This window comes from Giraffa tippelskirchi, chromosome 9 (assembly GCF_054371585.1).
Source record: "Giraffa tippelskirchi isolate mGirTip1 chromosome 9, T2T-mGirTip1v1.2.pri, whole genome shotgun sequence".
In the NCBI taxonomy this organism is placed as follows: Eukaryota; Metazoa; Chordata; class Mammalia; order Artiodactyla; family Giraffidae; genus Giraffa; species Giraffa tippelskirchi.
Window position 1 is genome coordinate 152,495,552 of NC_137283.1, and position 13,823 is coordinate 152,509,374.

At 36.4% G+C, this 13,823-nt stretch overlaps 1 protein-coding gene across 1 annotated transcript in view; it reads right to left on the reverse strand.

Moving 5' to 3' along the window:
- SYNE1 (spectrin repeat containing nuclear envelope protein 1) overlaps nucleotides 1-13,823 on the reverse strand; it is a 471,658-nt gene that overhangs the window by 235,404 nt on the left and 222,431 nt on the right. The window contains exons 53-58 of the mRNA XM_081530296.1: nucleotides 12,936-13,245; nucleotides 11,467-11,631; nucleotides 8,588-8,944; nucleotides 3,437-3,573; nucleotides 3,042-3,219; nucleotides 2,032-2,214 (exon numbers count right to left, since the gene is read on the reverse strand). Coding sequence (XP_081386422.1) covers nucleotides 2,032-2,214; nucleotides 3,042-3,219; nucleotides 3,437-3,573; nucleotides 8,588-8,944; nucleotides 11,467-11,631; nucleotides 12,936-13,245 — 1,330 coding nt within the window. The remainder of the gene's footprint in view (nucleotides 1-2,031; nucleotides 2,215-3,041; nucleotides 3,220-3,436; nucleotides 3,574-8,587; nucleotides 8,945-11,466; nucleotides 11,632-12,935; nucleotides 13,246-13,823) is intronic.

Here is a 13,823-nt window from a genome sequence, read left to right on the forward strand (position 1 = left end):
GGCCACCTGATGTGAAGAGCTGACTCATTGGAAAAGACCCTGATGCTGGGAAAGATTGAGGGCAGGAGGAGAAGGGGATGACAGAGGATGAGATGGCTGGATGGCATCACTGACTCGATGGACATGAGTTTGGGTGGACTCAGGGAGTTGGTGATGGACAGGGAGGCCTGGCGTGCTGCGGTTCATGGGGTCGCAAAGAGTTGGACACAACTGAGTGACTGAACTGAACTGAAGTGCTGTTCTGGGGTTCAGAAAAGGAATCCTATCCAAGTCAAGGTCAAATTGTTTAGTACACAAGACATTCTACTATCAGGTCCTAATCTTCATCCTAGGTCTTATCTTTGTTGCTCTTCCCACAATATTTCACGTGAATGTCAAACATCTCAAAGTCTCCCATTAATAGCTGACACTTAACAACACCCTGGCCCTGCACATTCAGTTCCTTCAGACTGAAATGCACTTCGGCCTTGGTAAATTCAAAGAATGTGTAGTTTCCAGATTCAGTTAGAAAGTTGCCTTTCTGGATACCTTCCCTGATTTCTCCAGAGTCAGTTTCATCCTTCTTTGAGTGATTCTCACACCCTGAGTATACCTATCTTATATTGCAACCATCTCTTTATATACTGTTTCTCTCTCTAGAAAATGAATTCCCTGAGCAGAAGGAAAAGGTTAACACTTTCGTATTCCTAACATAGTGCTTGGCACATAAAAAGTGTTATTATGTGTATTATTGTGTGTATACTTAATATAAGTGAAGGAGGGATGGCAGTAAGGAAGAGAGATAGGCAGGAAGGAAGGAAGAAGAGAAGGAAAGAAAGAAGGAAGAAAAATAAGAAAAATAGGAAGGCAAGCAATTCCTGACTGGACATTTCTTGAATTAGGTAACCTCATTATCTATACTATATGCACTGCTTTTCACAGGAGATGCTGAGGCTACACTGCACTAATGATCCCTGCAGGGTTGAGAGCAAATTTCTAGGCACTGCAAGATGGTTCTCTTATCTGTGTCAGATGCTCAGCTGTGTCCGACTCTTTGAGAACCCACGGACTGTAGCCTACCAGGCACTTCTGTCCATGGGATTTTATAGGCAAGAATACTGGAGTGGGTTATCATTTCCTTCTCCAGAGGATCTTCCCAACCCAGGGATCGAACCCATATCTCCTGCTGCTTCTTCATTGCAGGCAGACTCTTTACCAATTGAGCCATCTGGGCGTCTGCAAAATGGTTATTACTCTCTATTACATGGAGGATGCCTGCCACGAAACGATAGCCACAATTACAGTAGAGAACTACAATGGTTTCTGGTTAGGGAAGAATTGAGGAAACATGCATTTTCTCTTTCCAGATATTAATTCTCTATTATTAGTTTTCCATCCTTCATTGATTATGGCCATAATTAAATTAAGGCTCTCTTCTGCTAGGAAGCATTTTAAAAGGAAAAAAAAGATACTTGCCATGACTCTTAACTTTCCTCTAAGAGAAGAGTTGGCACACAAAACAGATTATTTCAAGAAAAAAATAATTGCATTATGGGGTAATTATGATTATAATAAATTCAAGTTATGTTATCCCTAGGTAAAACAAAATTATTTTGTCTCTCTGCATACTGAACTCCTAAAATCTACTATTCAGTACTTGGTATCTGCATTAGTTATAATACACTGTCTCATCCATAGCATTTTGCAGCCTTGCATGGATATTTCTGTTCAGTTCTCCTAGAACAACTTTTATCAATGAGGGACTTCAAGTAAAGATTAAATGATATTGCCTAAAACTAAAACCAGTTGTTCCTGGTGGGCTGGTGCATGGGAAAGCCTGTGATAACTGCAAGAAGCTACTAAATTTCTCAGTGAGGTTCACACGTCAACTCTGAGCTGATTCTTAAAGGTATCCAGTTATCTCATAATATTTAGAGAGGGATGACTGAAATCTCTGACAAGGATATCTGGATGTACTGGATATAATACATTGTATTTTAACAACAACAACAAATAACACAGAACGTGTCCACGTAGTTGGCTATAGTATACCTCCAGAACAGATTCCTTTTGGTGGAGATTCGAATGAAAAATTTTCCAATCTTCTTTTGCAGTTGCAATTTTGGCCTGGATGCCACTAGCTTTCTCTTTGGTCAACAGAGTACACAAAAGTTCTCCTTTAGAAAGCAGCATGTTTAGCTTGTGTTGTCCATTTTCACTTTCTGACAAAAATTCCTTAAAGAAGAGATTAGGCATAATAAAAAGCTCTATACATTAAAATACCCAAATTTCCTACCTATTTCTCAATAAAATCAAAGAAAAGAAATAAACAATTTTTGTTGCATATATTAATTGATTAAGATTCTTTTACCTTATTTGTACAATAATACTCTTATGCATTCATGTATTATGTATGTATTGTATCTAATAATAATCTTATGTAACTGTTATGGGTATTGTGAAAATTAGTGAGAAAATCTGCCTAGCATGCTCAAGCACAATGTTTCTCACATACAAAGGGCTTTTATTATCTCCTGAATCCCTCTTACTATATAAAAATAGCATGCATTTAGATGAATGGACTTCTTTTCACTTACACATCAATTGTTTCAAGCAGGGATTTACTTGAAATCTGTTTCTTAAGCAAAACTTTAATAGGCTTATAATAAGATCTAGAAGTCAGTGATGCATACTCAGTCACTTAGTCATGTCCGACTCTTTGGGACTCCATGGACAGTAGACCGCCAGGCTCCTTTGTCCATGGAATTTTCTAGGTGAGAATACTGGAGTGGGTTGGCAAAAACCTCCTTCAGGGGATCTTCCTGACTCTGGGATTGAACCCGAGTCTCCTACACTGGCAGGTGGATTCTTTACCTCTGAGTCACCTGGAGGCACTGTTATTACATATATTTTTTTTTGACCATATGGCTTGTGAGATTTTGGTTTTCTGACCAGGGACTGAACCCATGCATATCCCCTGCAGTAGAAACACAGAATCCTAACTGCTAGACCACCAGAGAATTTTCAGCACCATTATTAGAATTAATTGATCACACTCTTACCTGTATTTTCTGAAGACTCGTTGAAACTTCATTGATATTTTGAGGTATATCAAAGCACTTAGCAGTTGTTATTTTTGCATTAACCAACCACTGTTGGAAATCCTTGAAGGCTCTCAGAAATCTTTGCTGTAAAATCTGTTCTTTACTCTGACAGCCCTTTGATGCTTGCAAACAAAGACTGGAACCATGATTTGAAGCATTTAATGGGAGAAAAAAAGTGACAAAGTAGATCAAAATAATGTTGGAGAAAGTCAACAGCCCTTAGTTTGTATTCACACCATTTGGTAATATATTTAAAGATTAATTTATATTATTACTGAACTCACAACTTAAACAAACCTCTGACTTCTTATTTGTGTAAAAATATTTTGAATGCCAGTAAGGTTTATGCTCACCAATTATACTCTTTAATCAAGCCAGAAACTTTTCTGCTGTATGTACTCAGGTCTCTGGAAAATCGACAAAGTTCATTCAGTTGAGACTTGAGATTCTCTGTCTGAGGCTCTGCATTTTGTAGAGCATCCAGTATCTCCTATCAAGAAATAACAAGGCAGAGGAACAAGCGTTTAAACTGGGTAATTTCCACATCCTCGTATTATACATGCATAAATCACATAATAAATTATTAGTGAAGGAAGAACCAACGCAGTAGATTCAGTAAAGAGATGAGGTCTATTTTCAGGATTCCCCCTGGCAGATGATGGCACTTGGTTATTTTGCATCTTTTTCTAGGAAGTCAAGTATCCAGTGTTGCCGGATAGTCAAATGATCAAGTTGTCAAGTAACTTAAAGTGGAATGAGAAAAAGAAAAACAAGAATAACCTAAATTGTTCAAAAACATTCTGACTAGGCCATTGGAAAATGTGCATGGGTATATACTGTTCAAAGGTGAAGAGAAATCATTTCAAAGCAAAGCAATACTAATTTTGGATTAAAAAATACATATAGCTACTGAATTTATATAGTATATATACAGTTAACTTTTACATTAAGAATTTCTTATATTTCAGAGGCCTAATTTAACTAGTAATTTATTCCTTTCATAGTTTCATTCATCTTTTCATCAAATATCTGCTAAATATCTGGTATGTATCAATCATTTTGCTGGATTCTGGCACTCTCAAAACAACTAAAGGTATGATTTTTGTACTTGAAGAGCTCACAATTTAATGGATGAGAGAGATGTGATTAATCCCAATATTGTGAATCTTTAATCCAAAACAAAGTGTTAGGACTTGACAAGGGCACCTCTGAAACCACACGGTCTACTGAGTTACACAAGGTGCTTTGCAGTCAGAGTTTCCTTATAGCATTGTCACAAGGAACACGTGAGATCTTCAGTGTCAAATACTTAGCACAGTTCCTGGCACATCAAGTGCCTGATTAGTAAAGACAGCAGGCTATTTAAGTGGGACTATGTATGGGCTTCCCTGGTGGCTCAGTGGTTAAAGCGTCTGCCTGCAATGTGGGAGACCTGGGTTTGATCCCTGGGTCAGGAAGATCTCCTGGAGAAGGAAATGGCAACCCACTCCAGTATTCTTGCCTGGAGAATCCCATGGACAGAGGAGCCTGGTAGGCTACAGTCCATGGGGTCACAAAGAGTCGGACATGACTGAGCCACTTCATGTAGATAATATTATCTCCAAGTTAAAAAAAAAATATTAAGGAGGAGCGACAAGAAGATGAGTAACTACTCACATAGCGGTTGCTGTTCCTATTATTGTTCTCAGAGATATTTATCAAGACATGGCCTAGATTTGTAGGAAAACCAGGCCTCTCCACAAAGTAGGTCTGTGTTGTATTTCTCATCCTAGAAAATGGCACCACTGTCCTCCCACTGATCTGAATCAGAAAACTTCCCACTCCACACAAGGTGAATGAGGTCTGGTCTATTATATGTCTTAACTCTTTTAATCAGCTCTCTTTCCTTCTGCTTCTTGACTCTCAGCGCCCCTGTCTACTCTCGAGGGGCACAATGTTCTCTGACTGTGAATCCTGTTCTCCAGCTGTTGCCTGTGTTTTCTCTTTCTTCAGTAATTCTGGATCTTGATACTGTTCCTCCACCTCTCCCATCTGGTCAATTTGTAATCAAGCCTTAAGACTCAGCTCAAATCAGGGCTCCTCTCAGGATTCTCTGCTCTCTGTCCCAGCTCTTAGGGGATTATCTTGAGGACACACAGCACCTTGTCTGCACTCATCACCAGCCAGTGTCCCCACTGGTCTTGAACTTCTCGGCCTTTCCACCTAGACCGTGATTCTCAGAGGAGGGATGAAGTTGCCTTGGTTTTAAAATTCTTTTTTTAGGTTAGTGGCTGGGGTACAGAGGAGTATAAGATGTTTTTATTTATGAAATTCACAAATAATATCTAGAAAGTTTCTCTCCAAAACTCCAAATCTTAGTCATTACTATGTTACACCACATTGAACCTTTTATTTAAGGGAAAATGTTATAAGAACTAAAGAAATTTACCACATACCAAAAAAGTAAAAAGAGCCAGAGACTCAAAATAGTCATTTATAAATTAGATGATATGAAAAGTGAAAAGCTTTTGACCAAAAGCTTATGCTAAGAAAAAAAAATCACCTTCTCTGGTGGCTCAGAAGGTAAAGCATCTGCCTGCAATGTGGGAGACCTGTGTTCAATCCCCGGGTCAGGAAGATCCCCTGGAGAAGGAATTGGCAACCCACTCCAGTGTTCTTGCCTGGAAAATTCCATGGATGGAGGAGCCTGGTAGGCTATATAGTCCATGGAGTTGCAAAGAGTTGGAAACAACTGAGCGACTTCACTACACTGAACTTCATCATAAATTAAAGCATTTAGCATTCTTTCATTTTATAAATATCAGGTTGTATAATTCTGTTTCAGTTAAGTCTTAAAATGTATTTTTTTTCCCCTTAGAGGTTATATAGGTTAATACAATTATTAAATCTCTAAGGTTAATAACCTTAGAAATTAGAAAAATATGAGCTTTGCAAACAGTAAATAAGGTACTTTGCAACATGATTTAACATAGTTTATAGATGATGATCCATTTTTATTTCTTAAAAATTTCTTGAGTCTCATCATTTAATTGTAGAACAGAGAATAAACACTTTTGGAATTTTATGTCTGTTATTATGATTTTCAACAATGACAATCCTCACCTCCAACAAACTGCAAAACAATGTCAAAGAACCCTGACAAATCCATTATTTTGTAAAATGTCCTATGCATCCATTGACATGGAAGTATTATCATTATTTTTTAAAATTAAAAGCTTTTCCTAGCTTTATTGAAATGCAATTGGTAAACAACATTGTATAAATTTAAGGTGTACAACGTGTTGATAAGGTACATTTATATGTTGTAAATGATTATCACTAGATCATTAGCTCACACCTCCATCCCATCATGTAATTACCATTTCTTTTTTTGTGTGTTGTGAGAAAATTTATTATCTCTGTTTTTATCTTTTTATTTATTTTTTCCTGGTTTTATTGAGATATAATTGACATACAGCACTGTATAAGTTTAAGGTGTACAGCATAATGTTATCTGTTTTAAGATTAAAATATCATCATTAGAAATAAAAGGAAATCTGAATATTGGCAGGTGATGTAGTATTATCATATAAAGTATGAACTCTGGAGCCAAATCTGGAAGTAGATCTAAGCGAAGCGCTGGCAACTTTGGATTATCTGTACAAATGAGAGTCTATATTCTCTTCCTGAGATTCCAAGAAATGTTAACATTGGTAACATCAGTATAAAAGTGCCAAACCTGTCCTCTTTTAAACAGAAAATTAAAAAGGCCACTCTCATGTAAAATCCAGGGAGAAACGTTATCTTAGTTTACCAGGCAGTTGTCTATCAAAAACAGAGGACAGTCTTAACTTTTGCTCTTGAATTTAAGTCAAGGTACTATATATAAGTTATGTAAAATCAGTATGGAAGTTCAAGGTTGTTTTTCTTGCTCAGTGATTTTGAATAAATTAAGTAGTTCCAGTATGTTTTTTTTTTCCTTAATTTTCTGAGTTACTTTCCTATGACCACCTAGGCATGCCTCTATTTATCGGCTACTACGATATCTCAAAAAGTGTTTGGGACATTTCTTTAAATTATGTACAACCCAAAATGTTGGTGTTTTGTATGGATCACAAGTGCAGCATTCTTTAATTATTTCTGTTATTTGTCACAAGGGTTATTTAAAGAACAAAGTATGTATTGCATGAAAACATTATGACCTTTTTCTCTTCGTTTAAACAAACTTTAAGGTAACTGGACTTCTAAAGCGAAAAAAAAAAAAAAGTCCATATTCTCTTTTCATTATTATGTGCATTTTTAATAGGTTTCACCTATTACTTTCATTAGTAGTATCAATAAAAAATGATAGCTCAAAAGAGTAATTGAATCTAAATATAACTAAATCTTTCTTTTTAAAAAATTTCTTCATATTAATGGAAACAAACAAGAACTAAAGCATTATAACTCATTTTTTTATACCACAGTGAATATACTGACCACATGGGACAATTATCGACTTCCTTGTCTCTGTTTTGCAGAACTACTTTCTGTGCTTTATTCTAGAGCTTAAGCCTAGAGGATAGGAAAGGCGAAAAAGCAAACAAAAATCCTAGAAACATTATAAATTAAATAGTATAAGGGATGATTATAAAGTTTTATTTTGTGGGTGTTATATTTGTTTCAAATACTTGATTTAAAACAAGACAGTGTTGGAAATACTGCAGGACTTTCTTACTGGCTGGAGATATTTTGAAATGAATATAACATAAATAGAAACAGAGAAGTTTACTAAACTTCCTTTTAAGGACATCCATGATTCAGAGCACTCTAAAACTGCACATATCGAAAGGCTTTCTGAGATACTATTTAACAGTAAAAGAAAGAAGATTTCAAGCTTCTGCCCATTATTCACTCTTCCTTTTATGCTTTCCTTACTCACATTCTGAAAGGGCGGCTATTAGTATAAAAAAAAAAAGTTCACAAGACAACTGGCGAGCATGACTAGGAGTTCTGTTAACGGATTAATTCAAACACCGCTGTCAAATCCACACACAGGAGAGCTAATCAGGGTGAAAACTATTAGTTGTGCTTTAGGAGATTACCAAACATTTCTTTCAAAGCTACAAATTCAATCATTTAATTGTTGGAAATAATTCCCTGGCAGGAAAACAGCTATGACTCTCTGTCTATTTATGCCTCTACCACTTTTTTCAGACTCAATAGCTGAAAACAACATTACAAACTCTTACACCATAAGAATGAAAGTAAAATATTCCCACTATCAATAAACACTTCTTACAGTAAAAAGAAAAAAAAACAAACCTCTTTCTCCCTTATGTCTATATTTTTACAGTACTTTGATTTATGAAAAAAGGAAATGGAGCAGCTTTACAAATTTAATTAGATTAATACTTATTTTTCCAAGTCTGAATGTTGCATGTTTTTAGTTAGCAAGGAATTTCTTTTTTCTTCTTTTAGCAATGAAGAAAGGCAAACAAACGTTTTAACATAACCCCTCAGCGGAAAACAGGAAGCCAGCTTACCCGGCCCTTCTGCCAGCATTCCTCTAGCTCCTTATCTGTGTTCTTCCCTTCCAGGAGGGCTAACTGCTGAGCCCAGCTTGTCAGGAGGGCACTAAACTGTTCGAGGGCCTGCTCCAGCCGAGCCACTTGGCCTGAGAACTCCTGCTCCGAAAGGGCCATTTGGCTAACCAGGTTCTCCAAGCTGGTCTGCGTTTGGAAAACGCTGTCTTCCCACTGCTTCCAGTCCGCACGCAGGGCCTGCATCTCCGTGTCCAAGAGCTCACAGCCACTGGCAGTCGTGTTCTGTTTCACGGCAGGGGCCAGAGACTCCACTCTGCTTAGGCGGCTTGCACCAATCTCTCTGGAATCCATCAGCTCCTGTAATGGAATATCACCATGGCAACCGAGGAGGCTCTGAGTCACTTGGCCTGCAAGTTTCCAAATGTGTACAGAGGGGGACCCTGTCCTGCTAGGAAGTCTTAGCAAGTGTGCCACAAGGAACCAGATTCAATTCACCCGCCCCCTCCTAAGTTATTATAGTAGAGAATTATCATTGTGAGCATCAAGGTTTGTGGTGAAGTAAATTGAGGAATCCGCAACAGCCTGAAACAGACTAAAGGGGAACCCTGAAATCCGGTGTTGTTTGAATATGTGAAACTATTTGGATAGTGATTTAAATGTTTGCCTGTGGTGTATTGCTCCTGTAAATGTGTGAATCTTATTTTTCCCTAGGTTGACATCAAGACAAGTGAACAAGGATTGAGGCAGAACTATCCTCTGCTCTTGTCTCTACCCCATTTCCATCTTTTTCCCCCGAGGTGGTGGCTTAAACGACACTTCTGTTCCACTAGGAATCAAGCTAAGCCATCACAACAAAAGAATAAGCCCTCCTCAATTTAAAATACTTCAATATGTTAATATTTTCATATTTTCAGTATGAAATATTTTCATATGACATATTTTGAGTATGAAATGGTTCAGTATATGGGCTTCCCTGATAGCTCAGTTGGTAAAGAATCCGCCTGCAATGTAGGAGACCCCGGTTCAATTCCTGGGTCAGGAAGATCTGCTAGAGAAGGGATAGGCTACCCACTCCAGCATTCTTGGGCTTCCCTTGTGGCTCAGCTGATAAAGTATTCGGCTGCAATCAAGGAGACCTGGGTTCGATCCCTGGGTTGGGAAGATCCCCTGGAGAAGGGAACAGCTACCCACTCCAGTATTCTGGCCTGGAGAATTCCATGAACTGTATACTCCATGGGGTCGCAAAGAGTCGGACACAGCTGAGCAACTTTCACTTTTACTTTCATTTTTAGCATGTTAACTAAATATTTTTTATAGTAACTAAAATAAATCATTCACAGACATATTTAAGCTGAAAGCTCAAAACAACCTTTACACAGCATTCATTTATTACTATTCTTCTTACTTTCGAGAACCTCACTAGAAATTCAACAATTTAACTGCAACTTTTAGGCTTAAAGCACACAAATACCCCCCCAAAAGATAACAAGAGAAACTTATGTATTGCTAATTAGGTAAAATAGTGGTATTTCTTACTAAGAATAGATTCTTCTATAGAATCTATTCTGATGTTTATATATTTATGTATCCATTATTTTTGTTAATTTTAATACAAGTTTATGACTTAGCTCCTGGACTGCTAAAATGCTTTAGGCACATGATCTAATTTAGTCCTCAAAATGATTCTGTGAGGCAGGTACTATTGTTACTCTGATTTTTACCTATGAAGAAAGAGGTTTAGGCTTGAGCACATTAAATAACTTGCCCTGAGAAAAGCAGTAGAGATAAGATGCAGCATCAGGGTCTGATTCTAGAGCCTGAAATCGTGAGCTAGGGTTACATTTGCTGTATGATTTTATAAGCATCAGTTTGTGCATCCTCATTCCCTCCCACACTTCAAGGTCCTTGAGGGTTGGACAACCTTTGTTGAATAAATGGATAGATGAATGGGTGAATGAATGGAGGAATAAATCAAAATATTAGTGAAGAATATAGCAAAGCATTTTATGGAATCACACAGGTAATAAGAATTTTAGAAGTGGCTTTCTGTGGTTATCTCATTTACAATCTGTGCAGTTGTAGTAAGATTTAAATAAGATAATACTTTCTGAACATTTGAAAGTAAACTTTCAAAATGTAGTTATTGTTGCTATCATCAATGAGTATTTTTATGTTCTGATTTCCAGGTATCAGAACACAATCCCAGTCTTATATTCCTGACCACGTTTATACTATGTATTCCAACGTTTCCTCATGTACAACTAAACAATTGAAAATATCACCATTTCCTGGTTCTCAGATTAAAATCTATTACTTCCACAGAGAGGAAATTAATGCAATTTAATATTCAAGTAAATAAAAGTATATTTGTTTCAGCTCCCTCAGATATGTGAACTTCTTCTTTTTTTTTTTAAGTAGACCTTATAAGCAGGAACCTATTTTAATGCCCTTAAAATTACTGTTTTCTAGTATGTTGTCATACTGTTGGCTAATAAAGCAGAATAAAACAAGTGAATTATTCAAATACTTTTAACCAAGTTACCTTATAAACTTTTCTTCCACTGTGCTAGAAAATAGTATCTGGTTTTGTCAACCCACCAATCTGGTGCATATTTTGTAGGCCTTGATGCTACAGTAATAAGGACATTTGCACACAGAAGCATCCATAGACAGTGGTCCATTTTCCTCAAAAATGTACCATGTTTTGAATTTCCTTTTTTCTCCTACTTATATTTTTGATTCATGAGGTACAAGGTAATAAAAGCCAACAAATAGAAAACAAGAGAAAATATTTTAAATAATCTTATCCACAGAATCTTCACCACAGGAATGTGATACCCAAGAACCAATGTAGTTATACCATCTGTCTATTTTCTGACCTTAATTTTAGATAATTTTTTCTGGGTGGCTGGTGAATCTCCTGACATATCTGACCACCGATGAAGTTCTTCCTTTGCTGAATGGAGCCAATCCGTGAATTCTTGGACTGCATCTAAATACATGAGATGGTCTTTCACAATCTCTTCTACTTTCCTCATTTTCTCCTGGTAGAGAAAGAAGAGTACTTTAACAGTAATCATTGTTGAGAATCTGAAATCAGACAAGGCAACAGGTGTCTTAATGATCTTAAAAGATTTTTTTCTTATTCTTGAATTTTCTCTATGTCTAATATCTCAAAATGAAAAAAATCAAATCTTAATTAGACTGAAAGACTTTGAAGAAGCAATCATTTCCTTTAAGTTTTCTTTGGTCTAGCTTAGAATAAAAATCTATGCTTAATGAATGTTGACTAACATCCCTCACTAATAATCCACGTAATTATTACTATAACTGTTATTATTCAAGAAATTATTTGTGTTGCCTTTGTGTACAGTATTCTGCTCAGCACTTAAAATAAATTTGTTCATTTAATCATCATAACAGCTATGTGATGTAGATATTATTATTTAACTATATTATGAGAAGGGACCTTTAGAGGTTACAGAGGTTAAGTAACATGCTCAAAGTCATATATCCAAAAAAGCGTTAAAGCCAGAATTCAAATTTGTAGGTCTTTTTAACTTGAGTCATAGCTCTTAATATTACCAAAATAAAAATTAAGATAAACTAACACATATGTTAAAAACTGTAGTACTAATAATACAAAGAGAGTTCCCCAAAGGAAGTCAAGAAAGGGAAAAAACCCTCTCCCTTATTTTCTTTAACATTCTCATAAATACAAAAGAAAAGTCATGGAGGAAAGTAATGATTCAGAGACAGAACTGAAAGAAAATCTTCGTATTACACGAAGGAGCCAATTTCTTGGAGAACAGAAAAGTGAAGGTTTTACTAAAATGAGAAATAGAATATTTGGTACATGACTGAAATCTGGGAGGTAAATAGCCTTGCACCTAATATAACAAATATAAGTGGCAGCAAAAGTAAAAGAACTCTAAACTGACAATTGAGTCTCAGACAGTCTTACAAAGAAAAGAAATGGGTTGATTAACATTCTGAGTGGAGAAAGAGGAAAAACAAAGAATAAAAAATAATCCCAAAATTGCATAAAGAGAAAAATTCATGGGCATTCATCGGTGAGAAATGACCCTTTATGTAATATACTTGTTCACTAAAAGTATAGTTTCATTTTTTATTTCTATTGCTTGAATTTTTAATTGGAGAATAATTGCTTTACAATGTTGTGTTGGTTTCTGCTGTACAACAAAGCAAATAAATTGTGTGTGTGTGTATATATACCCCTCCCTCTTCAGTCTCCCTCGCAACCTCCACACCAAGTCCCCTAAAATTTAACCTACAGTGTATTCTTTACCTGAACCTTGAAGTTTTTCCTTTGCTATAAAGCACTAACCTTGGAAACGGTCAGTATGTCATTAAACTGTGTTTTCAGTTCCTCTTGAGCCGTATCCTTGAAAGCCTCATCCTCAGTCTTCTGGTAGAGCTCCCTGGCCTTTGCGGTGAGTCGCTGCAGGGCTCCAGAGTGATCTTCTGCCTCCAATACAATGGACTGAAAGTGATCCAGGAGGGAAAACTTCTCTTTCAGACCAGGCTGTAGTTGCAAAGGATGTTCTACTTTTTGATCCACCGATTCCATCCACTGCTCCAACTGGTTTTTCCACTCTAGATAGTCATTCCACTGGCTAATCACAGACTCTAAAGTGCTAGAATCAATGTCACATATTACAAAAATTAGTTATCATTACATCTCTACTAAAAACCACCATGAGGGCATTGCATCCATGTAAGCTCTTTTACCAAATGGTATTGTAAGTGATGAAAACACTGTTTTTAAGTGAAGGGGAAAACATTACTCTTCTGACCTACAACACAGCCTCTTCCAAATAAAAATAAATTTATGTCAAAATTTGAAGATGTCTTAGTTGCATATGCATCTGGAGATTTGTCTTCCACATGCTAACTGTCCTAAATGAATAGACACATACACGTGTTATGTTGTTCAAACGGCAGCACTGGGGCACCAGTTAAATTGTATTTAATATACATCAATTCTGTATTTTCTTGGATTTGGTTTATCTTATTAAAGATAATAGAATTCAACATGTAAAGTATTCTTTTGGTTAAATAACATAATTAGATTGATTTTTTTCACTTACAGATATAATGTATAGTGTTTAGTGCTTCTGTGTTGAATGTGTGAAGGAATGAAGGCTCAGTGCGTTAATAGTATTAATTATAGTCACCTAAATTAAGAGTCAAGTAAATAGCTCGCCTGATAGTC